This window comes from Mesoplodon densirostris, chromosome 12 (assembly GCF_025265405.1).
Source record: "Mesoplodon densirostris isolate mMesDen1 chromosome 12, mMesDen1 primary haplotype, whole genome shotgun sequence".
NCBI classification, from domain to species: domain Eukaryota; kingdom Metazoa; phylum Chordata; class Mammalia; order Artiodactyla; family Ziphiidae; genus Mesoplodon; species Mesoplodon densirostris.
In genome coordinates, this window is record NC_082672.1 from 35,207,106 (window position 1) to 35,231,433 (window position 24,328).

Below are 24,328 nucleotides of genomic sequence, written 5' to 3' on the forward strand. Positions count from 1 at the left end.
GAATCATCTGGGGGTCTTTTTAAAAATGCAGGTTCTGATTAAGCAGGTCTAGGGTCTGGCTAAGATCCTAACAAGCTCCCAGGTGATGCAGCAGGACACACTTTGGATAGCAAGCGCCTAGAAACATATGACCTCTCATTAAATTGGCATTAGTTCCTGGACATTGATAACTGAAAATGTAAATTCTCTGACTCTGAGGTTGCTTCAGACTTTGATTGGCTTTTTTGTTTATTGGTAATTTTATAAAGACACTGCACGATCCGGATTCCCTCTACTTCTTCAGTCTCCTTTCGTACCAGTTCCCATTTCTTACTTTATATTTGAGACATAACAAATTATGTGAAGTTTCCAGAATGTATCAGACTCTTGCGCATCTCAGTGCCTTTTCAAATACTATATCCTCTGCCTGTCCTAACATTTTGTGATGCTTCCTTTAAAACTCAGCTCGGCTGTCATCTCCTCCACAGATCTTTCCCTAATCTCTTTCCCATATAATTGCTTAATTAAATGCCTCCAATTTACTCCCACAATGCCCTGTATTTTCTATATTATAACTTTCTCATAATCTGCTTCAGTTGTCTGCTTACTTGTCTGTTCCCTTCAAAACAGTGCTTCTATGGGGAAGGCATATGCATTTTGTACTACTGCCAATTGCAATGTCTGACACATAGTAGGTATTCATTAAAGTTTGCTGAATGAATGAGGAAGGGAGGTTGATGTGTTGGTAGTTATGCAATAATATAATGCAATATTTTTTTTCATGAAGCTTAAAATTGAATTGGGAGTAACAGAAAATAAAGTCATAAAAGGTTAAGTACAGGATGAGATAATACTGTAGAAGTAAAATGTTACTATGTGATTAATTTCCAGAAGAGGATCATAGAAAATAATTATTCTGAGTTCACTGGAAGAAAATGTCACTGTGGATTTATTATTATTTTTTAATATACCAGTTTTTTCCATGGGGGATTTGAGATGGCTGACAACACAATGTATTGGAGTTAATAAAAAGTATGAACGCATGTGTAGTTAAGGCAATAGTATGAGAAAAGGAAGGAGTTTAGAAGTATACAAGGAGCTCATATACTAGCATGTCTGCAAAAATGATCCTCATTAAATAATAGACAGTAAGGTTGGTGTGCAAATTTTCATTTCCACTCTGCCTGGGAGGCTGACTTCTGTGGAGTCAGCAGCTCCATTGTCCTCTGGCATCTGGCTGAATTGGGGCAATGGGGTGCCCTGTTAGATGATCCAATGGAGGAAAAAGAGTGAGATCAGGACATTTATGTTCTTGTGTTGCTAAGAACTGTCTGTGTCTATGTGTAAATTGTCCCTTTGTTAAAATCTCCTTAAATTGTTTTAATTTGCGTGTGCCCCCTGCTCTCTGTAGAGACTCTGATAAAACCACAGTGTTGTTTAAAGCTAGATTGAATGCTGGGCTTAATAACTTTTATGATAACCATTAATGCTATAAAAATGTTTCAGGTACTTGCTACATATCAGGCAAGATTCTATGAAGAGGTGTTTCAACAGAAGAATTCAGAAAACCAACCAATAAACCTAAAATCTTGTGCTCATATTATTTATATGTTAGTGTGGTAAAGAGGGTATAAATCATATTGGAAGCAAGGAAAAATTGATATGTTTCAAACCCCACAGTTCTGCAATGTTTATTTACATCAACCTCTAGTTTACTGCTTTATTGTAAAGCGATAATATCCCAGAGATGTGGTTTTGGGGTTGTTTCCTTTTTACCGGGGCTAGATTACCCAGAACTTTTGCTTCTCCTCTTTCCTGTTGCTAATCTTTCGGTTATTTCACTGCTCAGTGTTCCTCCATCAGGAGATATAAAAGGGAAATAAATGGATGAAAAATTAAGCTTTGACATCTATGATGAAAGGTTTGTTAGGAAGGAGACTGAAATCTTGAACTAAAATGAAGCTTTTCAGTTTATCTGGGTTTGTCTGCCCCCTATTGCCATAAAGAAGTTGAGAGTTGTTTCCAGCTTGTCAAAAACAAGAGATAAAATGGACAAAATGTTATATTCATAATGATGAAGAGAACTAGGTCTTATAAATAGATATGATGCTCTTAATATGAAGCCCTGGTGTACAAATGCTCTGTCTTTGGATGTTAGATTGTATTACAACCTTGTTTGCAGTACTTACTCAGATCATTGTTGACTCATGTGAATTTAATTCTATGACCTAGCCAAAAAAAGATCATAAATCCAGCAGGGGAAGACATGGTTGTAGCTTGACCTTGGAAAGATGAGCTAAAGGTGCTGAGGACCATAAATTCAATTTACAATAATAACAAAAATAAGATTGTTTACACTTTGCCCAGTGGATGAAGTGAAAATCTAATATTTTTCCTGGTACATGCTGTATATTTTGCCAAGCTTGATTAAATTCCTGTTTAGCAGGTATCTGAGAGGAACTGAATAAAAACACTTCATATGAGACTTTTGACTCCTACTTTGTTCTTCATTATTGAATTCTTCTTTTAAAAGCTGTTTTTCTTTTATTTTTCAGGTTCTGTTTATGAAATGTTTGGAAATGAATGCTGTTTGTCAACAGGAGAAGTGATTAAAATTACTGGCCTCAAAATTAAGAAGATCATAGCTGAAATTTGTGAGCACATTGAAGGTTGTGAGTCTCCACAACCATTTGAACTGCCTATGAATTTTCCAGGTACAGTATTTTACAAACATTTCTCATTTGTAAAACTGTATTCTTAAATGTTATATACGTCTCTACAACTGAAAACAATGAAAAAGTGGTAGTTTTTGTTTTTTTTTACTCTAGGGCAGTGGATGAAAAAATTGGGATTCTTATAGTTTAGTGATTTTAGGGACTAATAGAAAGCAAATATTTTCTCCCCTTTTCAGTAAACATTGTTTACTTAGGACTTAATATTTTCTGATAACAAATATTTAGTGAGTTTAACTATATGCACCATTAGTTGTGCCAGATAGTGGGAATGAAGAAATTAAAGATATATTTTCATAAGTTATGTAGAACTAATTAATATTTCCTAAACATATTTACCCTCTTTATTCCTAGCTCCCTGGATCACTGCTAAACTTCACTGTCTGGCCTTACTGACAAGTTTGGCTGCTCTTCTTTAACTAGTTAACCTTCAAAAATTAGGTCAGATATCAGGTCTCCTAGAAAACTTTTGCTGACTCTATAATCTAATCTAGATATCTCTATGTTCCTGTAGTATCTTGGGCACCATAGCATGCACCTTATTGGGTAGTAATTAATGGTTTTCTTATTTGTCTTATTCTTTAGACCAGGGTTGGCAGACTTTTTCTGTAAAGGACCAGATAGTAAATATTTTAGACTTTGCCTGCCAAATGGTCTCCATAACAACTACTCCACTCTGATGTTGTAACATGAAAGAAGCTACAGATAAACCAATATAAACCAACTGGTTTATAAACCAATGAGCACTACATAAACCAATGAGCACAGGTGTGGTTCAATAAAAATTTATTTACAAAAACAGGTGGCCAACAGAATTTGGCCTGTGAACTATAGTTTGCTGAACTCTACTTGAGACTAAAACTCTTTGACAGATGAAATATGACATATGTGGCTTTATTTCTATGAACAAGCACATTTTCTGGCACAGGGAATGTGCTCAATAATTTCCTGTTGGTTGAATAATTGTTTATCAATGAATGATTAGTGAAAGAGAACAATCTAGTAAGCTGTTACAAAGTAATTAGTTTATGGTATAACTGAAGTATGCATGGGTTCTGTGAGAATCTTGATAAGGTGGATCTAACTCCAGTTGGTTATGCTTCAGAACATGGATTTTGGAATCATTATATTTGAATCCCAACTCTGTCACTTCTTAGTTAGGTAACTTTGCCAAATTATTTACCCTCTTCTCATGTAAAATGGGAATAATAATACTATCTCTTAGTGTTGTTGGGAGGATTAAATATTGAAATATATTTAGATTGGTTAGAGTGATACTTGTCATATAACAAGGGCTATAAAAAAGTGTCAGCTTATATTACCATTATTAACATTATTATCATCATTGGTGGAGTCAGGGAAAGCTTTTCAGAGAATGTTATTCTTGAGCTGAGGTTTGGAAAATTAAAATAAATTAACTGTATGAGGAGAGGATTATTCCAAGTGCTCCAATATTTTATCCCTTTCAACTGAAATCTTATTCCTTGTTTAATTCTAATTACTCCTCATTACCCCATCCTATATAGCAATAGACTCCCAGTTAGATTTTAAACTCAAAGAATCCAATATGTTTTTAAACCATCCTTCCTTATTTGTGAATTTTCCATTTCTTGGGGGGTAATGATTTCTAATTTTATTTTATTGTGGTCAGAAGACATACTTTGTCTTTTGAGACTAGTTTTATGGCTTAACATATGGCCTATCCTGGAGAATGCTCTGTGTTCACTTGAGAAGAATATATATTCTGCTGTTGCAGCATACATAGAGTGTTCTACAGATGTCTGTTGGCTTATAGGATTGTTCAAGTATTCTATGTCCTTGTGGATCTTTTGTCTAGTTCTATCCCTTTTAGAAAGTGGAGTATTGAGGTTTCCAACTGTTACTGTTGAATTGTCTGTTTTTCTTTTCAATTCTGTCAGCTCTAGCTTCATGTATTTGGGGACTCTGATGTAAGGTTTATATGTGTTTATAATTGTTACCTTTTTTGGTGGAGTTTCCCTTTTATCATTATATAATATTCTAAACAATTTTAGTTTTAAAATCTATTTTTTTCTAATATTACTGTAGTCACTCCAGTTCTCTTTTGGTTACTATGTTCATGGTCTACCTTCTTCTATTCTTTTACTTTCAAATAACTTGTGTCTTTGAATCTGAAGTATGAATCTACAAGTAAGTCTCTTGTAGACAGTATATAGTTGGATGGGCTTTTTTAAAAAAATCCATTCTGCCAACCTCTGCCTTTTAATTATTTAATCCATTTATATTTAGTGTAATTATTGATAGTGTAAGATTTACATCTTCCATTTTGCTATTTGTTTTCCATATGTCTTAGGTCTTTTGTGTTTCTCTATTTGTCCATTTTTGCCTTCTTTTGTGTTAAATAGATATTTTCCAGTGTACAATTTTATTTCAATTTTTTAAAAAAATCTTTATTTTTTAGAGCTGTTTTAGGTTCATTAGCAAATTTGAGCAGAAGGTACAGAGACTTCCCATATACTACACTACCTGTCTCAAATTTGCACAGCTTTCTCAATATCAAAATACCACCGTCTTTTCATGGTGTGTAACGTATCTTTTTAGCACTGAATAATAGTTCATTGTCTGTATATACCACCGTTCATTTTGCTACTCACCTATTGAAGAACAACTTGGTTGCTTTCAGGTTTTGGCAATTATGAATAAAACTCCTATAAACATTCATGTGCAGGTTTTTGTGTGAATATTAATTTTCAACTGATTTGTGTAAATACCAAGGAACATGATTGCTGGACCATATGGTAAGGATATGTTTAGTTTAAAGAAACTGCCAAACTGTCTTCCAAAATGGCTGCATCATTTTGCATTCCTACTAGCAATGAATGAGAATTCCTGGTGCTTTGCATCTTCATCAGCATTTTATGCTGTCAGTGTTTTGGATTTTGGCTCTTCTAATATGCATACAATTATGCTATCTTATTATTGTTTTAATTTTCAATTCCTTAATGACGTATAATGTTGAATATATTTTCATACGCTTATTTGCCATGCCACGTTCTTTGATGAGGCATCTGTTCATGTCTTTTGCCCACTTTCTAATCAGGTTATTTGTTTTATTATTGTTGGCTTTTAAGAGATCTTTGTGTATTCGGGATACAAGTCCTTTACCAGGTATGTCCTTTGCAAATATTTTGCAAATATTTTCTCTCAGACTGTGGCTTGTCTTCTCATTCTCTTGACAATATTATTCACTGAGAAATTTTTTAAAAATGAAATCCAGCTTATCAATTATTTTTCTCTCTCTTTTTTTTTTTTTTTGCGGTACGCGGGCCTCTCACTGTTGTGGCCTCTCCCGTTGCGGAGCACAGGCTCTGGACACGCAGGCTCAGTGGCCATGGCTCACGGGCCCAGCCACTCCGTGGCATGTGGGATCTTCCCAGACTGGGGCACGAACCCGTGTCCCCTGCATTGGCAGGCGGACTCTCAACCACTGCGCCACCAGCTATTTTTCTCATAGATTTTGCCTGTGGTGTCATGTCTAAAAATTCATCATCAAACCTAAGCTCATCTAGATTTTCTGCTACATTATCTTTTAAGAGTTTTATAGTTTTGCATTTTACACTTAACTCTGTGATCTATTCTGAGTCGATTTGTGTGAAGGGTGTTAAGACCTGGGTCTAGATTCTTTTTTTTTTTTTTTAACATGTGAATGTCCAATTGTTCTAGCACCATTTGTTGAAAATACAATTTTTGCTCCATTGTATTGCCTTTGCTCCTTTGTCAAAGATCAGTTGACTGTATTTAGATGGGTTTATTTCTGGGCTATCCATTCTGTTTCACTGATTTGTTTATTCTTTCACCAGTATGATACTGTGTTGATTACTACAGCTTTATAGTAAGTCTTGTCAGTTCTCTGGCTTTGTTCTCCTTTAATGTTGCTATCCTAGGTTTCTTGCCACTCCATATAAACCACAGAATCAGTTTGTCAGTATCCACGGAATAACTTACTGGGATTTTGTCTTTTTTTTTTTTTTTTTTTTTTTTGCGGTACTCGGGCCTCTCACTGTTGTGGCCTCTCCCGTTGTGGAGCACAGGCTCCGGACGCACAGGCTCCGCCGCCATAGCTCACGGGCCCAGCTGCTCCGCAGCATGTGGGATCTTCCCAGACCGGGGCACGAACCCGTGTCCTCTACATCAGCAGGCGGACTCTCAACCACTGCGCCACCAGGGAAGCCCTTACTGCGATTTTGACTGGCATTGCATTAAAGCTATAGATGCAGCTGTGAAGAACTGATATCTAAACAATATTATATATTCCTATTCATGAAGATAGACTATATCTCCATTTATTTAGTCCTTTTATTTCTTTCATCAGAGTTTTGTAGTCTTCCTCATATAGATCTTGTACATATTTTGTCAGATTTATACCTATTTCATTGTTTTGGTGCTAATGTAAATGGTTTTGTGCCTTTAATTTCAAATTCCACTTGTTCATTGCTAGTATAATAAAAGTGATTGACTTTTGTATATTAACGTTATATCTTGAAACCTTGCTATACTTATTAGTTCTAGGAGATTTTATTGATTCTTTCAGATTATAATTGAATACATTGTTGATATTATTATTATGAGCAAACAAAATTTGTAAGATTAACTAAGAATAAGAAAATAAAAGTTTTTACTTTATCCTCACTCGTTCCTTTTCTGCTGCTTTTCCTTTATGTAATTCCAAGTTTCTGACATACAATTTTTCTTCTCTCTGAAGAACTTTTTTAAACGTTTCTTGCAAAGCAGGTCTATTGGAACAAATTCCCTCAGTCATTGTTTGTCTGAGAAAGTCTTCAATTCTCCTTCACTTTTAAAGGATATTAGGATTCAGATTTCTTGGTTGGTGGAGTTTTTTTTCCTCAATGCTTTAAATATTTCACCCTCCTCTCTTCTTGCTTCCATGGTTTCTGAGGAGTAGTTAAATGCAATTCTTACCTCTGTTCTTCTACAGGTATGATAGGTAAGATTTTGTTCCTCTGACCTTTTTCAAGATTTTTTCATTATTTTTGATTTTCTGCAGTTTGAATATGATGTTCTTATGAAGTTTTTTTTTAGAATCCTGTTTAGTGTTCTCTGAGCTTCCTGGATCTGTGGTTTGGTGTCTGACATTAATTTGGGGGAAATTATCAATCATTATTTCTTCAATTATTTATTCTATTTTTTAAAAAATAAATGTATGTATTTATGTATGTATGTATTTATTTATTTATGGCTGCATTGGGTCTTTGTTGCTGCATGCAGGCTTTCTCTAGTTGTGGAGAACAGGGGCTACTCTTTATTGTGGTGCTGGCTTCTCATTTCGGTGGCTTCTCTTGTTGTGGAGCATGGACTTTAGGCACGTGGGCTTCAGTAGTTGTGGCGTGTGGGCTTCAGTAGTTGTGGCACGTGGGCTCGGTAGTTGTGGCTCACGGGCTCTAGAGTGCAGGCTCAGTAGTTGTGGCACACAGGCTTAGTTGCTTTGCAGCATGGGGAATCTTCCTGGACCAGGGCTCGAACCCATATCACCTGCATTGGCAGGCGTATTATTAGTGCCACCAGGGAAGCCCATTGCTTCTGTTCTTACTTCTCTTTCTTTTCCTTCTGATATTTCCATTATGCATATACACCTTTTGCTGTTGTCATACAGTACTTGGATATTCTGTTCTGGGTCTTTGTTTTATATTTTTTTCCTCACTGCTTTTCTGTTTTAGGAAGTTCTGTTGATATATCCTCAGGCTCAGAGATTCTTTCCTCAGCTATGTCCAGTCTACTAATGAGCCCATCAAAGGCATTCTTCATTTCCATTACAGTGTTTTTGATCTCTAGCACTTCATTTTGATTTTCTCTTATGCTTCTGTCTCTCTGCTTACGTTGCCCACCAGTTGTACTTTATCCACTAGAAACCTTAGCGTATTAATCATAATTGTTTTAAATTCCTGGTCTGATTGTTCCAACATTGCTGCCATATCTGTGTCTGATTCTATGCTTGATTTGTCTCTTCAATTGTCTTTTTTTTGCTTTTTTTAGTATGCCTTGTACTTTTTTTCATGATGGTTATGCATCATGTACTGGTTAAAAGGAGCTGTAGTGAATAGGCCTTTAGTAATGTGGCAGTAAGGTGTGGCAGGAGCAGAAACATTCTCTGGTCCTATGATTGTTATCATATTTTTGTGAGCTTGTGCCTCTGAATTGTGAACTTCACGAATGCTTCTCAGTCCCATTCTCTGCATCTTTAGGTGGGACGGATGGCTGGAGTGGGTTGGAGTTGGGTATTTCCCTTCTCCCCTGTGGAAGACCAGAGCAGGCTAAAGCTGGGTATTTCCCTTTCCCCAAGTGGAAAGGTGAGAGTGGACTTTTGTTGCATATTTTCCCTAAGTGGAAGGCTAGGGTGGGTGTTAGTTGCATATTTTCATCCCTCTGGGTCAATGAGTCCTGATAAAACACCAATAGTTTCTCTCGAGGGCAGGTCTTATTAAGAACAGAATGCTCTGTCCTATTTCAAAATGGTTTCTCTTGCCTTCCCCCCACCAGAAGCATGAGGGGATTTTTCTCTCATATTCACTGTGAGAGCCTGGTTAAGTTTTTGGTGGTAAAACTTACAAAATTGTGGGCCCCCCATGACTAAGTTTCCCTGGAATTTTTTACACTCAGACTTGTCCACTCTGAGCCTCTAGCAATTCATCAATTACAGGTCGGATTTGTCTACCCTGGTATTGGTTTTTGTAGCAGTTTCTTTTGTGGAAAATTGAGATTCTCTGTACTTGCCTGTCTGTCTCTCCAGTTTTGGAGGCAGTAGTTTGTCCTGTGATCTCACTTCTCTGATATATCTAAGAATAGTTGTTGATTTTTCAGTTTGTTCAACTTTTCACTTTTTTTTAGGACAGAGTGACAACTTCCAAACTCCTTATATGCCATGCCAGGAACCAGAAATCTGGTGGTTTTTAAAAAAAATACCCATATATATATATATATATATATTTAGTTATTTTATCAATGGTAGCCTGGGGATTACAATTAACATCTTAATTTATAACAATCTAGTTTGGATTAATGAATTTAATTTCAATAGCATATAAAATTTGGCTCCCATATAGCTCTGTTTCTTACCCCTTGGTTCAAATTTTTATTATTATAAAAATTACATCTTTATACATTGTGTGCCTATCAGCACAGATTTGTAACTATTTTTTATGCAAATGTTTTTAAAATAAGATATGAGAAAAAAATTGAAAACAAAACATACATTTAAATTTTCTTTTAATTTACTTTCAGAGTTATTTTTATTGATACTCTATTTCTTCACATGGAATAGAGTTACTGACTTGTGTCCTTTCATTTCAGCCTAAAGGACCCCCTTTAGTGTTTCTTGTATGGCAGGTTTGGTAGTGATAAATTCTCTCAGTTTTTGTTTATCTGGAAATGTCTTAATTTCTCCTTTAGTTTTAAAGGATTTTTTTTTTCTGGACAAGGAATTTTTGGTTAATAGTCCTTTTCTTTCAGCATTTTTCAGTATGTCATCCCAGTGATTTCTGTCCTCCGTGGTTTCTAAGTAGAAATTAGCTTTTAATCTTATGAGAAACCCTTGTATATGATGAATCTTTTCTTCTCTTCTTTTTTCAAAATTCTCTAACTATTGGTTTTCAACAGTTTAATCATGATGTGTCTTGCCATGGATCTCTAAGTTTATTCCACCTGGAGTATGTTGAGATTCTTAAATGTGTAGATTAATGTTTTTCATCAAATTTTGGAAGTTTTTGTGATTATTTCCTGCAATATTTTTTCTACACTTTTTTCTCTCTCTCCTCTCCTTCTGAGGCATTCATTATTCACATATTGATATGCTTAATGGTGGACTTCCCTGGTGGTGCAGTGGTTAAGTCTCCACACTCCCAATGCAGGGGCCGTGGATTCAATCCCTGGTCAGGGAATTTAGATCCCACAAGCAGTGGAGTGCAGCCAACAAAAAGAAAAAAAAAAGAGGGTGTATTATATGCTTGATGGTGTCTCATAGGTCTTTGAGTCTTTGTTTATTTCTCTTCATACTTTCTATTTCTTAGAATGGATAATCTCAATTGACCTGTTTTCAAATTTGACATATTCTCTATTTGCTAAGACTTAATAAAATACTTTATTAAGTATTTCCATACTTCCTTTTCATTCGTAAACATAGTTTCTTTTAGTTTTTAAAACGTATTTAATATAGCTGTTTAAATTCTTTCTCCAGGAATTCTAGTGTCTGGGCTTCCTCAGAAACAGTTTCTATTGATTGATTTTCTTTCCCCTTGTTTATGGGCCAGACATTCTTGTTCCTTTGCCTGTCTCACAGTTTGTTGTTGAAAACTGGATATTTTCAACAATATAATGTGTCAGCTCTATAAGTTGAATTCTCCTCCCTCCTCAGGGCTTGTTTTTGCTGGTTGTTTAGTGATTTTTCTGAACTGAATCTGTAAAGTCTGCATTCTTAGTCATGTGTGGTCATTGAAGTCTCTGCTCAATTAGCTTGGTGGGCAATGAATGTCTGGACAGATATTTCCTTAAACAACTGGAACCAAGAAGTCTTCAGTCTTTGTTAAGAGGTTCTTTGTTCATTTAGAGGCATGCTTTCAACACCCAACCAGGCAACTGAAAACTCTTGCTTAGCTTTTACTTCCTGTTCATGTAGCACTTCAAAGTCAACCAGATTTGAGAGCTTACAGACTTCTCAGGTCTTTCTTGAGCATGCGCACAGTTCTGGGCATGTGCACAGTCATATACATGTATGTGGTCTTCTAGATTCCCAGGAATATGTTGGAATTTCTCAATGTCCTTATGGACATCTCATTCCTCAGCTTTTCCTTTTAGGCTTTTTGGTTAGCCCATTTTTTCCCCCCAACTGTTATACACCACTGCAGGCAGCCACAAAAATTAAATAATTGCCTCTCATTGTTTTTGACAAATGCTCTGAGGAAAAGTATTTTCCACTCATTGAGCTCAAAATAGATCAAATAGAGACAGCATTACAAATAGACTCTTCCAGGAAGTCACCAGACATATCAAGTAATGACAATTTTCTGAGAATGATCTTTGAAGGAACTCCAACTTCTTTCTCCTCCATCTTGTGACTGTTAGGCTGCTGGCTTTGCCATGATTGCGGGCTGTTGGTTTTCAAGGCTACTGTGGAGTTGAAGGGGTTTGGAAGAATGGGAATACAAGCAAGTTAAAATGCCACAAAGTTTGCTGTTCTTACCAAGATTCAGCTACTTTTTCATTAATTAATGTTCTCCAGATTGCTGCAATTCTTTGGTTAATTTCTAGAATTCTGAAAAAATTAATCTTGACGATTTTTTTTTTACCAGTTTCTCTACTGCTTTTTGGAGGAGACAATTTTCAAAGGTCCTTATTCTACCATTTCACTGACATCATCCAGTGTTCTGTATTGAAGTAAAGTATATGAACACAGATCCTTAATTTCTCATTGGTAGTTCAAAAGTTTTGATGAAGATGACCATAACCTTGTCAAGGGTACCTAAGGTACCCTTTCTTTGCAAATAAAGGTGCTCTACTGAAGAAAGATATCCAGCCTTCAACCAGTAAATATAGCTTTATAGATGCAGCTCTAGCAAATGAAAACTCAAGCAACAATTAAGAAAGAAAAGCTTTGTTAATTTGGCAAGGACTCTTTAAGGGAACAGGCTGGAAGGTGATTTTTCACTAAAATGTGAGTGGGGAACTAAACTTGTAATATACATAACTGGTTGCGTATCCTATATTAATGTTATGTTTCCATATATCTTTATTATGTCATCTCAAAAAATGTTCAATATATTAAAAGAAATAAAAAGCAATCATTCCAGTTCTTTATGGAAATAAACATACTGCTTTAGAAGCATAATTTGTTATTTTAGAAGACAGCCCTCATAGATAAGTCCTTTTATGAGCTAGGAATCATGCCATTCTTGCCAAACACAACAAAAATATATTCTGATATTTGGTAGTTGATTGCATTGTCCACATAGATCAGTAAATCATGTAATGTTTGGGTTATAATGAAGTTCCAAATTTCTGGATTACTTCTTGGAAATATTTGTTCCTCCTATATACTGTTATTAATCATGAATAATAAATGCTTTCTCTTTAGACATAAGAAATATCCTGAAAGAGTTTCAATACATTTTCTTCTGATGGACAGAGTTTATTTCTAAACAGCAAGTTTACATAATATCTCTAAACCATATGTTCAAGGAAGGTTGTGGTTGCATCTATAAAACCACCATTAAAATTACAAGGCTAGATTGAAGATATTTTTCTGTTTGAAATTTTAGATCATATTTTATGAATTTTATTATTGTGGAGGAATTTTGTTGCTGGAGGCAACAAAATGTGTAAGAAATGTGATAGTAGAGCTTAGACATGGAACATTCTCTACTATTCTACAGTCTATCCTGACCACATCACACTCTCAAATGAGAATCCTAATGATGTGCCAGGCACCATTCTAAATACTTTTGCATATAAAACTGTTCTAAACACTTTTATGTATATATAGGTTGCAAATTGAATTCACATTTTACATATGAGAAAACAGTTACAGAAAGGTCAAGTAACTTGCCCAAGATCACGTAATTAAGTAAGTGGTTATGTTAAATCTACACTAGCACTGTTGAATAGAAATATAATGTGTATTCATCCAACATTATTTATGTGGCTATCCCAGGAAGCTTCACTTCTTCGACACATGATCCACTCCGTAGGGTTTCCCCTGAGTGAGTGATCAGAGCAAGCCCAAGATGGAAACCATAGTCTTCTATAACCTAATCTTAGAAGTGAAACACCATCACTTCTGCTATATTCTTTTGATCAGACAGACACATGCTGGTGCAATCTGGGAGGGGATTGCACAAAGGTGTGACAACCAGGTGGCAGGGACAGGAATCACTAGAGCCATCTTAGAGGCTACCTAGCACAGATATTTTTAAAAGTAAAAAAAAAAAAAAAGTGAATTAATTTTAATAATGTATTTTAGTTAAAAATATGTGTCTAAAATATTATCCTTTTAATATCTAATCAATAGAAGAATTATTGAGATATTTTACATTCTTTTCATGTTAAGTCTAAAACCCAGCATGTATTTTCCACTTACAGCACATATCAAGTCTGGCCATGCAAATTTCAAGTGATCAAATTTCAAATGCTCAATACAGTGCTCCAACCGTGGTACTGTATTGGAGAACACCAATACAGATCTAAACTGTTCCAGAGTCTGTGCTCTGAAGCACTTCTTGCTTAATCATAGAAAAGAGTGAGATGGTCTTTTTGTCAACCAACATCAGTGTTATAATGGGGATCCATAAATCCCCTGGATATGTGACATCCTTTCTAACTTTCCTGTTATATGCAGTAAGCATTGTAATGTTAAAAAAATCTAAATTAATGCTACTCCTAAATAACGACATAGGAATTTTTAAATGAATGTTAGAAAATTTATTAACTATAAGATTTCCTTCATATGTTTAATGGATTTGAGTCATGCTTTAAAGACAAACTTTAGGCAGTGCTTCCTACATAAATTAATTTCTACCAGATAAATGGAAAAATGGATTTCATCTGTCAAGAGGTCAAGCCATCTTTAAGTAGCCTCGCAGCTGCCTGGCCGACTTGCCACACTTCATAAATTAGATCAGTAATGAAACAATAAGCCTATATGAATGTAGTAGTTGATTTCTCATGGTACAGCAGACAGCATGAGCATCATGCTTTAATGGTTCCCCTTGAGCCTCATCTCCCATGGGTGAGATAGAACAGGCCAGGTGGGTGCCCAACGCACAGTGGAGGAACACTGAGTTTAGGAAATCCCCAAAGTATAAGAGGCTGATGGCCAATCTGCCATTCTTTGCCCTTGAAGAAAACATGTCTTTATTACCTTGGGATGTAAGAAAATCTCCTTGGAGGAGAGGAGGGAGACTTTAGTATCCTAAAGTCCCTCTCAGGAAGGATATACTCCCTATCATTTCCATACTGGTTAGGAAACAAATATTTTACCTCCAGTTTCTGAGGCATGTGGAAATGCTGTGGAGGATTATCTCCCAACATATCTATATCCCTTAGCAGTAAGACTGTTTCCAAAATCATTTTAATTATAAGTGTGAAAAATATAGGAAAGTAGTAAGAATAACCAATGACAAAATTGGATTAATAATATAATTATTTCTTCAAGAAATTGATTAAGGTTAAATGATTAAAATTTATGAAACTTGCTCCTTTATGCATGGATACCAAAACACCTAATACATACATAATGTATGTACATTCATGCATTAAATATATTTAATAATAATTCACTTAAAATTCAGAACGAATTTTCTCATTGTTTCATTTGGGAAACTACTTAATCGATCGAAAACATGTAATATTACATTCAGTGGTAATTTATTATATTTCATGTACCGTTGAAATGACTAAATCTTTCACATTTAGCCATTTTATGATTGTAGCTATTTTTTGACTATAATATCAGTTTATAAAATGACCTGATAGGAAAATTATGTAAAAATATTTAAAATATATTTGATAGCTTTATAGTAAATAACCTTTTGTCTTCTGTTTTTTAAATGACTTGTGTTAAAAGAAGTAAGCTACAGGGCAGAATTTGTTCTTATTTTTCCATCTGGATGTTATGATGACACATGATTCAGAAAAGCCCTAAATAGGGCTCCCTGCTTTTTGGACAATTTTCTATTCAAGGAATCATGGACCATTTTTCCAAGTTTTTTCGGTCAACCTCTCTTAAGGCATCTCATCCCCACTGTGCTCACTTAAGCAAAATAGATTCATCTATGCTTATTATACAAAATATTTTCCTAGACAAAAAGGGGTATTCTGCATATACGATGCAAGAAAATGTGAAGTAATCTAAATGCACAAAAAATTCAGACTTTTACACTAATTTTTAGTTCCATTTTTTATTGACCTATGTTTTCTTCTCTTCAGTACATGATCAGATTTCTTTTCTAAGTCTTTGGTCTTTTGATAACTAAAATATATGTTATCTGGAACACAAATGGACTGCAGTTCTAGGTCAAAATGTTCTTTTCACCCACCCATGTACATTTGAGAATCAGAACGGAATTCTTTCAGAAATATCATTTTAAAATAGGCTTTTCTACAACTGGCACTGTTCTATAAGTTCTCATAGTATTAATATTTTGTGCACATCTTCTAAAAATCTATCTCATCACTTTTTGCTCTTACCGTCTCCTTCTCTTTCATGCACAATTCCTTCAAAGCTCTTTATGGTGTTGCCTCAACAGTATCACCATGGAGGAACTCTCATGAGAGGAACCAGACTGTCCAAACAAATTGTCTACTCGGTCTTCATTTCCTGAAGTGGACATTGGTGAAACACATTACTGTATTTATACATAATTACATATCAGAGATTTAGAGTTTCTGTCATTGGAACAAAAGATTTTTTTCAGTAGACTTTATTTTTTAGAGCAATTTTAGGCTTTCACAACAAAATTGGCATAAAGTACAGAGATTTCCCATATACCTCTACATATGCATAGTCTCCTCCACTGTTAACATCCCCTACCAGAGTGGTACGCTTGTTACAACTGACGAATTAACCTTGACACCTCATAATCATTCAAGTTCATGGTTTACATTGTAGTTCACTCTTGTTGTTGTATGTTCTATGGGTTTAGACAAATGACATGTATCCACTATTATGGCATCATACAGAGTATTTTCACTGCCCTAACAATCCTATGTGTTCGGTCTGTTCATCCTGTCTCCCTTACAACCCCTGGCAACCACTGATCTTTTTACTGTTTTCGTAGTTTTGCCTTTTCCAAAATGTCATACAGTTGGAATCATAGACTATGTAGTCTTTTCAGATTGGCTTCTTTCGCTTAGTAATATGCATTTACAGTTCCCCTATGTCTTTTCATGGCTTTCTAGCTCATTTCTCTTTAGCGCTGAATAATATTCCGTTGTCTAGATGTACCACAGTTTATTTATCCATTCACCTACTGAACGACATCTTAGTTGCTTCTAAGTTTTGGCAACTATAAATAAAGCTGCTATAAACGTCCATGTGTAGATTTTTGTATGGACATAAGGAACACAACTTTTTGAAGTTATAAAATGTATTGATTTTTCCCAAATTTACCAATGCCACAGCTATCTTGTAGAAAATTAGAAAAGGGAAGAAAATGCAGGGGTGAGAGCATAGCTCCCTATAATCTCATCACCAGAGCTATTTAGCATTAATATTTAGTTTCCTTCTATTGTTTTCTGGTAGTACACCTACACACATACAGACATGTTTTAATATAACGAGAAGTAAGCCTATTTCTGAGGACTTGCCTATGTCATTAAATATTCTGCAAAACATAATTTTTATTTTCTATATAATAGTCCATCATATGCTTATACCATAATTAATAAATCCATTCCAAACATGGTCATTTATGCAATTTATGCTATAATGAACAGCCTTTTAACTGAAGTTTTGCCTGCATTTCTGATTATTATGATAATTTCATATGCATAAAATTATGACTTCAAAAGTAAAAATGTTTTTAAAGCTTTTGATGCATATTACCAAATCACATTCAATAAAGATTCTTCCAATTTACATCCCACCAGGAACTAATGACAGGGCCCATTTACCTGCTTTTTTCAAGCTATTACTTAACTGTCTATCCTTCCTCACTCCCACTTTTTAAATTAACAGCCTTATTGACTATAATTTACATAGCATAACATTCAGCTGTTTTTTTTGGTTTGTTTGTTTGTTTGTTTTGCGGTACGCGGGCCTCTCACTGTTGTGGCCTCTCCCGTTGCGGAGCACAGGCTCTGGACGTGCAGGCTCAGCGGCCATGGCTCACGGACCCAGCCGCTCCGCGGCACGTGGGATCCTCCCAGACCGGGGCACGAACCTGTGTCCCCTGCATCGGCAGGTGGACTCTCAACCACTGCGCCACCAGGGAAGCCCTCAACTGTTTTAAGTATATGGTTTAATGGTTTTTAGTGTCTCTGTCTCAGGTTTTTTTGTTATTTTTTTAGCAACATGAATTTAAATAAATGAAAAGAGGTAATTGTTAAGTGCTTACTACAAACTTTGGGCTGTAGAGGGTACTCAGTGATTGTTAAATATCTTTAAAAAACTTTAGAGAGGTTCCTTTGTTTCATGAGACCCAGCATGGTTAGGCCTCTGATGTTCTCATTTCAGCTCTATCTTCCTTATTATGAAAATAAGTTCTTCTGGCCTTTGGGGGCAGCTGATCTATTATGCTTAGTTTTTGAGGATGGGGTAAATTTTCATCTTTTTCTAACATATTCTGTGTCTTTTTGCGATACTTTATTGGGAAGTTAGAGACTGTCACGTCTAGGCTGCTAGACAGTTGACGTTTAAATCCCTCTTGATCAGATATTAACCATATGAAGCTCCAGTTTGTCTATCTGTAGTGTCTAAAGTGATCAACAACAGCAAGTCCGGTCTCTCTGATCTTTCCTGCAAGCTGTAGTCGGGGCCTATCTCTGAATAGTCTGAACTAGTTCCAAAGGTGTTACCTGCGCCGGATCTCCCAATGCTCTAACAAGACTTCTCTCAAAAACTGCTCATGAGCTCTTGCTGACTAAATACCCAGTCAGATCTTCTGTGTGAGGTCCAGCAAACTGTTTCCAGAGCCAATCCAGTGGAAATGATGGTGGGCTTGCCAGTTGAAGAGTTATTGCCAATTTCAGGTGGGATTTTCAAATTTAGGTTACTTGAGTTAGTTTTTTGGTTGCCTAGTAATATGGGATCAAAAGGATGTGCTTAGGAAGAAAATGTTCCTTTATATATGCTGGCGAATTTAGGAAAAAAAAAGTTTGGTTTTCTTTATTGTGCAAATCAAAATCTATTTAAATCTTAAGCTCTGAAATCCATTTAAAACTTATGGTTACGTTGGAAAATTACCTCTCTTCCTAATTTGAATTTAATGTAAACTGATTTTTAATTGTTTTGCATAACCATGGGTAACAGATTTTTTTGAACACTGCATGGTAAAAATCAGCAAATATGTCAGACAAAGCACAACATTAAAGGAAACACCACAGCATATGTTGACAGTTATAGAAGAATTGCTGCTGTTTTCAACCTTCACATCAGAATAATTTTTTCAATATTTACCTCCCATGTGTAGAGAGGGAAACATATGGGGTTTTATATAATCATAAGCATAAACAGGTGGCTACTTAGGTACATTTAATTTGCAAGCAACATCAATACTGAACAACGCAATCAGCACCACATGGCTCCCAAACTCTTTCCACTAACATTCCATTAGCAAAATTAAGATCATTAAAATAGAGGGAGGGTATACTCCTCCCTCATTTGGCTTCAACTACCCTTCAGAGCCATGAATAAAACACATTTTCAAAAATGCCTTGGCATTTTGCTGCTTCTTTTGTTCAACGGAACTTCAGCAACTGTGTATAATGTATACCTTGTGAATAACTACAACCAGCACAATATTTGCATTTAAAATGTGCTTGCATCTCCCTATCGGCTTATTATGGGCATAAAATTTTGTTGGTTAAATTCTAAGCAATTTATCAAAGCCTGGAGTCAGACAAATTCCCCAAAGCCACCTGGAAATATTTCCCCAAAGGCAGTGCACCTAAAGAGGTCACCTGAGGCTCTTTTCCATAATCAAACACTCTGGCAAAATCTGTAATGGTAGCTGGGAACTTTTTTTGCTCAGCCTGTGTCAGATACTGAACTGTGGATTCTACATATTTTGTCTCATCTAATTTGATCCAAACTGGATCCTCTTTGGCCCTGTAAGTATTCATCTCTCTGATGTTATAATCATCCTACAATGGCTTAGAATTCCAGAGTGAAAGAAAATGGTATGAAAGAATAGCTATTATTTCTTGTATTTTGCTTTTTCAGTGCTTGCTCTGTGTCAAGTGCTATCTAAGCATGTTACATGTATTGACTCATTTAATCATCACAATGACTTTATGAGGTAGATAAAACAATTTTCTCCATTTTACAGAAAAGGAAATTATAACCCTGAGAGTTTAAGTTCTCAAGTTTACACAGTGGGGAAAGGACTGAGGCCAAACTTAAACCCAGGTTGTTTGAATCAAAAATTCATACTTTTAACCACTTCACTTTCCTATTGGGATAGTAATATGTTGCTGGGCCTGAAAATTCTATTGCCTAAAGTCAGCAAGAGCCAGGAGTAGTAAATGTGTGATATTTTGACGGTCTCCTAATAAAGCCTTGTGAGAGATTTGGGGGACCTAATGTCTGTGGGCATTCTTTCCAGTCCTGATACCTCTATGTGTCTTCTCCTAACAAAAGGGGCCGTGCTCTGGAGAACTGTAAGAGTCCAGAGAACTGTGCTCTTGCCAAGGTTTATGAGAAGAATTTCTGACATCTTCTCGCCTCATCCTAGGTCTATTACTCATTCTCACTGCTTAGGAGAGAGAAAGCTTTAACATGAACAAGGATGTATGGCACTTTTAATAGTAAAGTCATGATTATAACAGAGATTTAGGCATTGATATCAAATTATATCATTTGATTTGAAAGTCTAACATTATTAATGTAAATTATTTGTTAAATATCTCAAATGTATTAGATATTGCATATCGCTCCTTTAAAGGCCTTACTGGAAAAATAAAGGTGTTTTTTCATGCAGTGGTTGAACCATCAAGGTAAAAATGAATCAAAAGATTTTACGATTTATTCTTTTTATCGCCAGGTAAAAGAACTATTAAAAATTGTTAATAGCTATTAAAGATAATTCTGATTTCATTGTACATGTAAAGACATTCACACATAGGAATTCTACAGCCACACTTAGCATCTAACACTTAACAAACTTGGTCACCATCTTAGATATGTCTTCTCCCCCTCCTAAATACTCCATTAAATTACTACACAAAATTTTCTTATGAATTTGACTTTCCTCACATTTCTTGTTTCTGTCCTTGGAGACTTCTGTCAAGATTGTTTGAACCACTCATTAGTTGATGATTTTCAATAATCTCAGAAATCTGGAGAATTTTCTCACAGTTTCTACATTATTATTATTATATGCTTCATTACTTTGCTAAAGAATTTTGAGTTTTTTGCTTTGATAAGGTATTTCATGCATCTCGTTTTAATCTGAAGTTAAATAGAGATGCTTGAGCTAAGATTCTAGTCAAAATACCAGAGTTGGGATAGTCTTGAAGAAGATAGTTTTTGTAGGATGTGCTGACCTAAGAATTGTCTTGGAAATATAACAAAATAATAGGAAAATGTGGAATGAGAAACCCATATAGGCAAATATAAAATAACAAGGATGCTTAGGAACTTGATTGTGGGACAAAGTACCATTTTAAAGAGGCAGAGGCATACACTCACACAAATAAGTGAAACACACTTTGCTTCATTGGCAGAGAGACAAGACACATGATCAAAAATATGTAGCAGTCTGATTTGTCTCTAAATCTTCTCCTTCACATAGCTCAGTCCATTAGAAATTTTTGAGCAGTATCTCAAATATATATGTATTTATTTAAAATCATGGCAGCTATGCATATATATGCATGTATATTTGATGTGTTGTTAATCTATATCTCAAAGGCAAATTTCTTTATGATGATAGTGGATGTGAATCCACATTTTGATAACTTTAAAGTGTTAAAGAAGTTTCAGCCACTCTTCATATTTTATTAGACAAGAGTGTCATTGTTTTATTTCATAATATGGCTAAAGAAGAGATAAAGTAGAAATGTCAACTTTGTCCCTTTTTTGTTCACTTGTGTTTATATTAGTTTTATTTTCAATACGTGATTTCTTTGCAGTAAATGTGTGAAGCCATTTATCCATTTTGTGAGATTTACTTTATTTAAAAACTGTGATAATGTGTTCTGGAAACCCACTTACTTATGGCCAGGTGGTCTGCAGCACACTCAAAGAACATGATCTTGTGGACAGCGCTGTCAACCCCTTCAGCTTGTGCAGTTCCCAGGCCTCCCACGTGCCTGTACCTCCAGGCACGGGGCCATCTGATGTATGAGGAGATGAGACTAGTGCCAATCAATGTCAAATATCAGTGAAGTTCACTTTCTTATGTTGCTCGTTTTAAAAAGTTTTAAAAATTTCTGCACCCAAAAGGAGGGTGAAAGGCTGGACAAACAAATTTACAATTTACAATAATAATGAAAGGCTTAAATATGTAACCCTGTGATTAAGCCCTTGAGCTTTAGAGACACAAAATCCTACTTGTATCTTATGAGCTGTGTGATGATAGAGAATTTATGGTATCTCTTCAAACTTTCCTGTGGTTATTTGTGAAGTGTTTGTTTTTTATTTCTAGCTACCTCGTATTGTAATTTGGAAAATTGAATTCTATCAGACATGTAAATTTCCAGCACATTCTAAGCTGCTAATATTTTAATAATCTTAATTTTGATAATATGAGAGGAAGATGAGAATTAGTACATAAAGTTCACTCTAAGTTTCCTTATCTCAGAGATAGAGGGAATATATTTGGTTGGAACTGTGAAAGCAAGCTAGAGATTAGACAAAGAAAAAAGATTGTGAACTCTTTTCGCACATCATACACAATGATCTTATGTATATAAATAGTATTGTGATACACAGGTGGAAATTTTAATTTTTTAAATTACTCCCTATTTGTGTGAGAATTGATGAGATAGAGAAAAAAGTAGAAAAAAATCTGATGAGTGTAAATTCTTCACTGTGAACCAGGAAGTTATTTTAGCTCTTCTCATACTGGAGGGTCTGGAAAAGCTGACCAATGCAAAGGGAGGGCCAACCTGTGAGACCCACATACATATCTTGTGAACTGGAATAAACATAGGAAATGTCCTTGTAAGTCATTTGTGTGACAGGGAGGTGGCCTGATGTGGAGGTAAGATTATGAGACTTGGATTTAAAAGGTCTGGCTTGAGATTCCATAGCCACGACTATGAAAATCATGACTGTTTTTATATCCCCCAGTAATAATTTTTGTTTTACTGTTCTTGAAAGAATATAAATGATGCATATGAAAAAAATTATTCAAGCTTGTAACTTTTTAAGCAAATTTCAACTGTTACTCTTACTATTAATAATAATGATTGCAGATCATTAAGAATTGGATAAAAATATAAACTCCCGAAAAGCCTGAGATTCAGGGACAAGATCTTAAAGACTAAATTTACTTATTGACTGTTTTTCAGCATATCAACTAATTGCATTTCCTTATAATTTTTGTTTCTCAAGTAACATACTCCTTATGAACAATTTCTCCTAGGTAAAAATAACACTAATATCCATTTTAATAGGTGACAATCAAATTTGGAAATAGAAATCTATTTTCTTTCTGCTTTTTAACTTACATTGTGAGGATTACATATTGGCTTATTTTATTATCTCTCTAATGATCACTCAGCTCCTGAAATATGTTTTGTTTTGTGTTTTGAAAAAATAACAAATTATATTTTCTCTAGTATAAAACTATTATTACACTCTTTGAGAAAAAGATGGAGAAAAATTGGTTGAATTTAAAGCTGATCATATCTATGGTGCTATAGTGTATTCTGAAATTAAAGTTCCAATATGACATCATTCACATATATATGTATATATACATATATATCTGTATATATTTGCCCTAGTTTATATGGTATCGAGCGGCTGTTTGTAAGAAGGGACTCTTTGGACTGGCTGCAATAACATATAAAGAAATAAGTTAATAAAATATTTTTCCTGTACTCTGCCACTTAGCATGCTAAACTGTGTCCTTAATCATCTCCTAAGGGAAAACACACAGATTTCTTAGATAGATTTTTCTTGCAATAGAGACATCCAACAAGACAGCTCTGAAGTGTGTGATTAATTTGAAATAATAGTGGCCCTTAGGGTTTCAGGCTTTTTCTACTTCATAACATTTTGGGTCTGTTATTACCTTAGGTGAACCCAATTCCCCAGGAAAGAAGATGCTGACTTAATTCTTCTGTGACTTATGTCATCAATATAGTGAGGATAGAAATGAAACCATGTTTCTCTACGCTTATGAGATTCTAGGTAGCTATTAGTTAAACTTATTTCACAAAAACTGCTGAATTTTTTATACCCTGATGATGACTGTGGACTCTTAGAAATAAATCTTCACATGGAAAAAAATGAGATTAAACATGTGCATGCACTTGCACATGGTCACGTGCACACACACACACAAATTCAGTTACTGTGGAGAATTCGAGAGTACTATTTTATTGGATTTTCCCTGATACAAGACATAATAAAATAAGAAGTTCCTTCAAAGTAAATGTTTCTTTGCCTTACTGTCTTCAAGCACACCATGCAGGGAATGAACACTATTCGATTTATAAAGGTTTTCAGGACAGATTGCACATGCTACCTTCCTCAGCCTTTGCCAGGATTGTATCACCCACTTTTTCAGGACATTTATATTTAAAAGTAACCAAAATCCTGTATTTTTTTTTGTTTGAGCAAAGATCGACTAAAAAATAAGATCATAAATCTTTGTACCATAACCCAAAATACACATAAAAGACATTGTAACCTGGTTAATAATTATTTGATACATAGATAAATTTAATTGGACTGTATTTTT

At 35.1% G+C, this 24,328-nt stretch overlaps 1 protein-coding gene across 1 annotated transcript in view; it reads left to right on the forward strand.

Moving 5' to 3' along the window:
• Positions 1 to 24,328, forward strand: part of THEMIS (thymocyte selection associated) — a 166,135-nt gene that overhangs the window by 32,602 nt on the left and 109,205 nt on the right. The window contains exon 2 of the mRNA XM_060114530.1: positions 2,535 to 2,693. Within this exon, the coding sequence (XP_059970513.1) occupies positions 2,535 to 2,693 (159 nt within the window). The remainder of the gene's footprint in view (positions 1 to 2,534; positions 2,694 to 24,328) is intronic.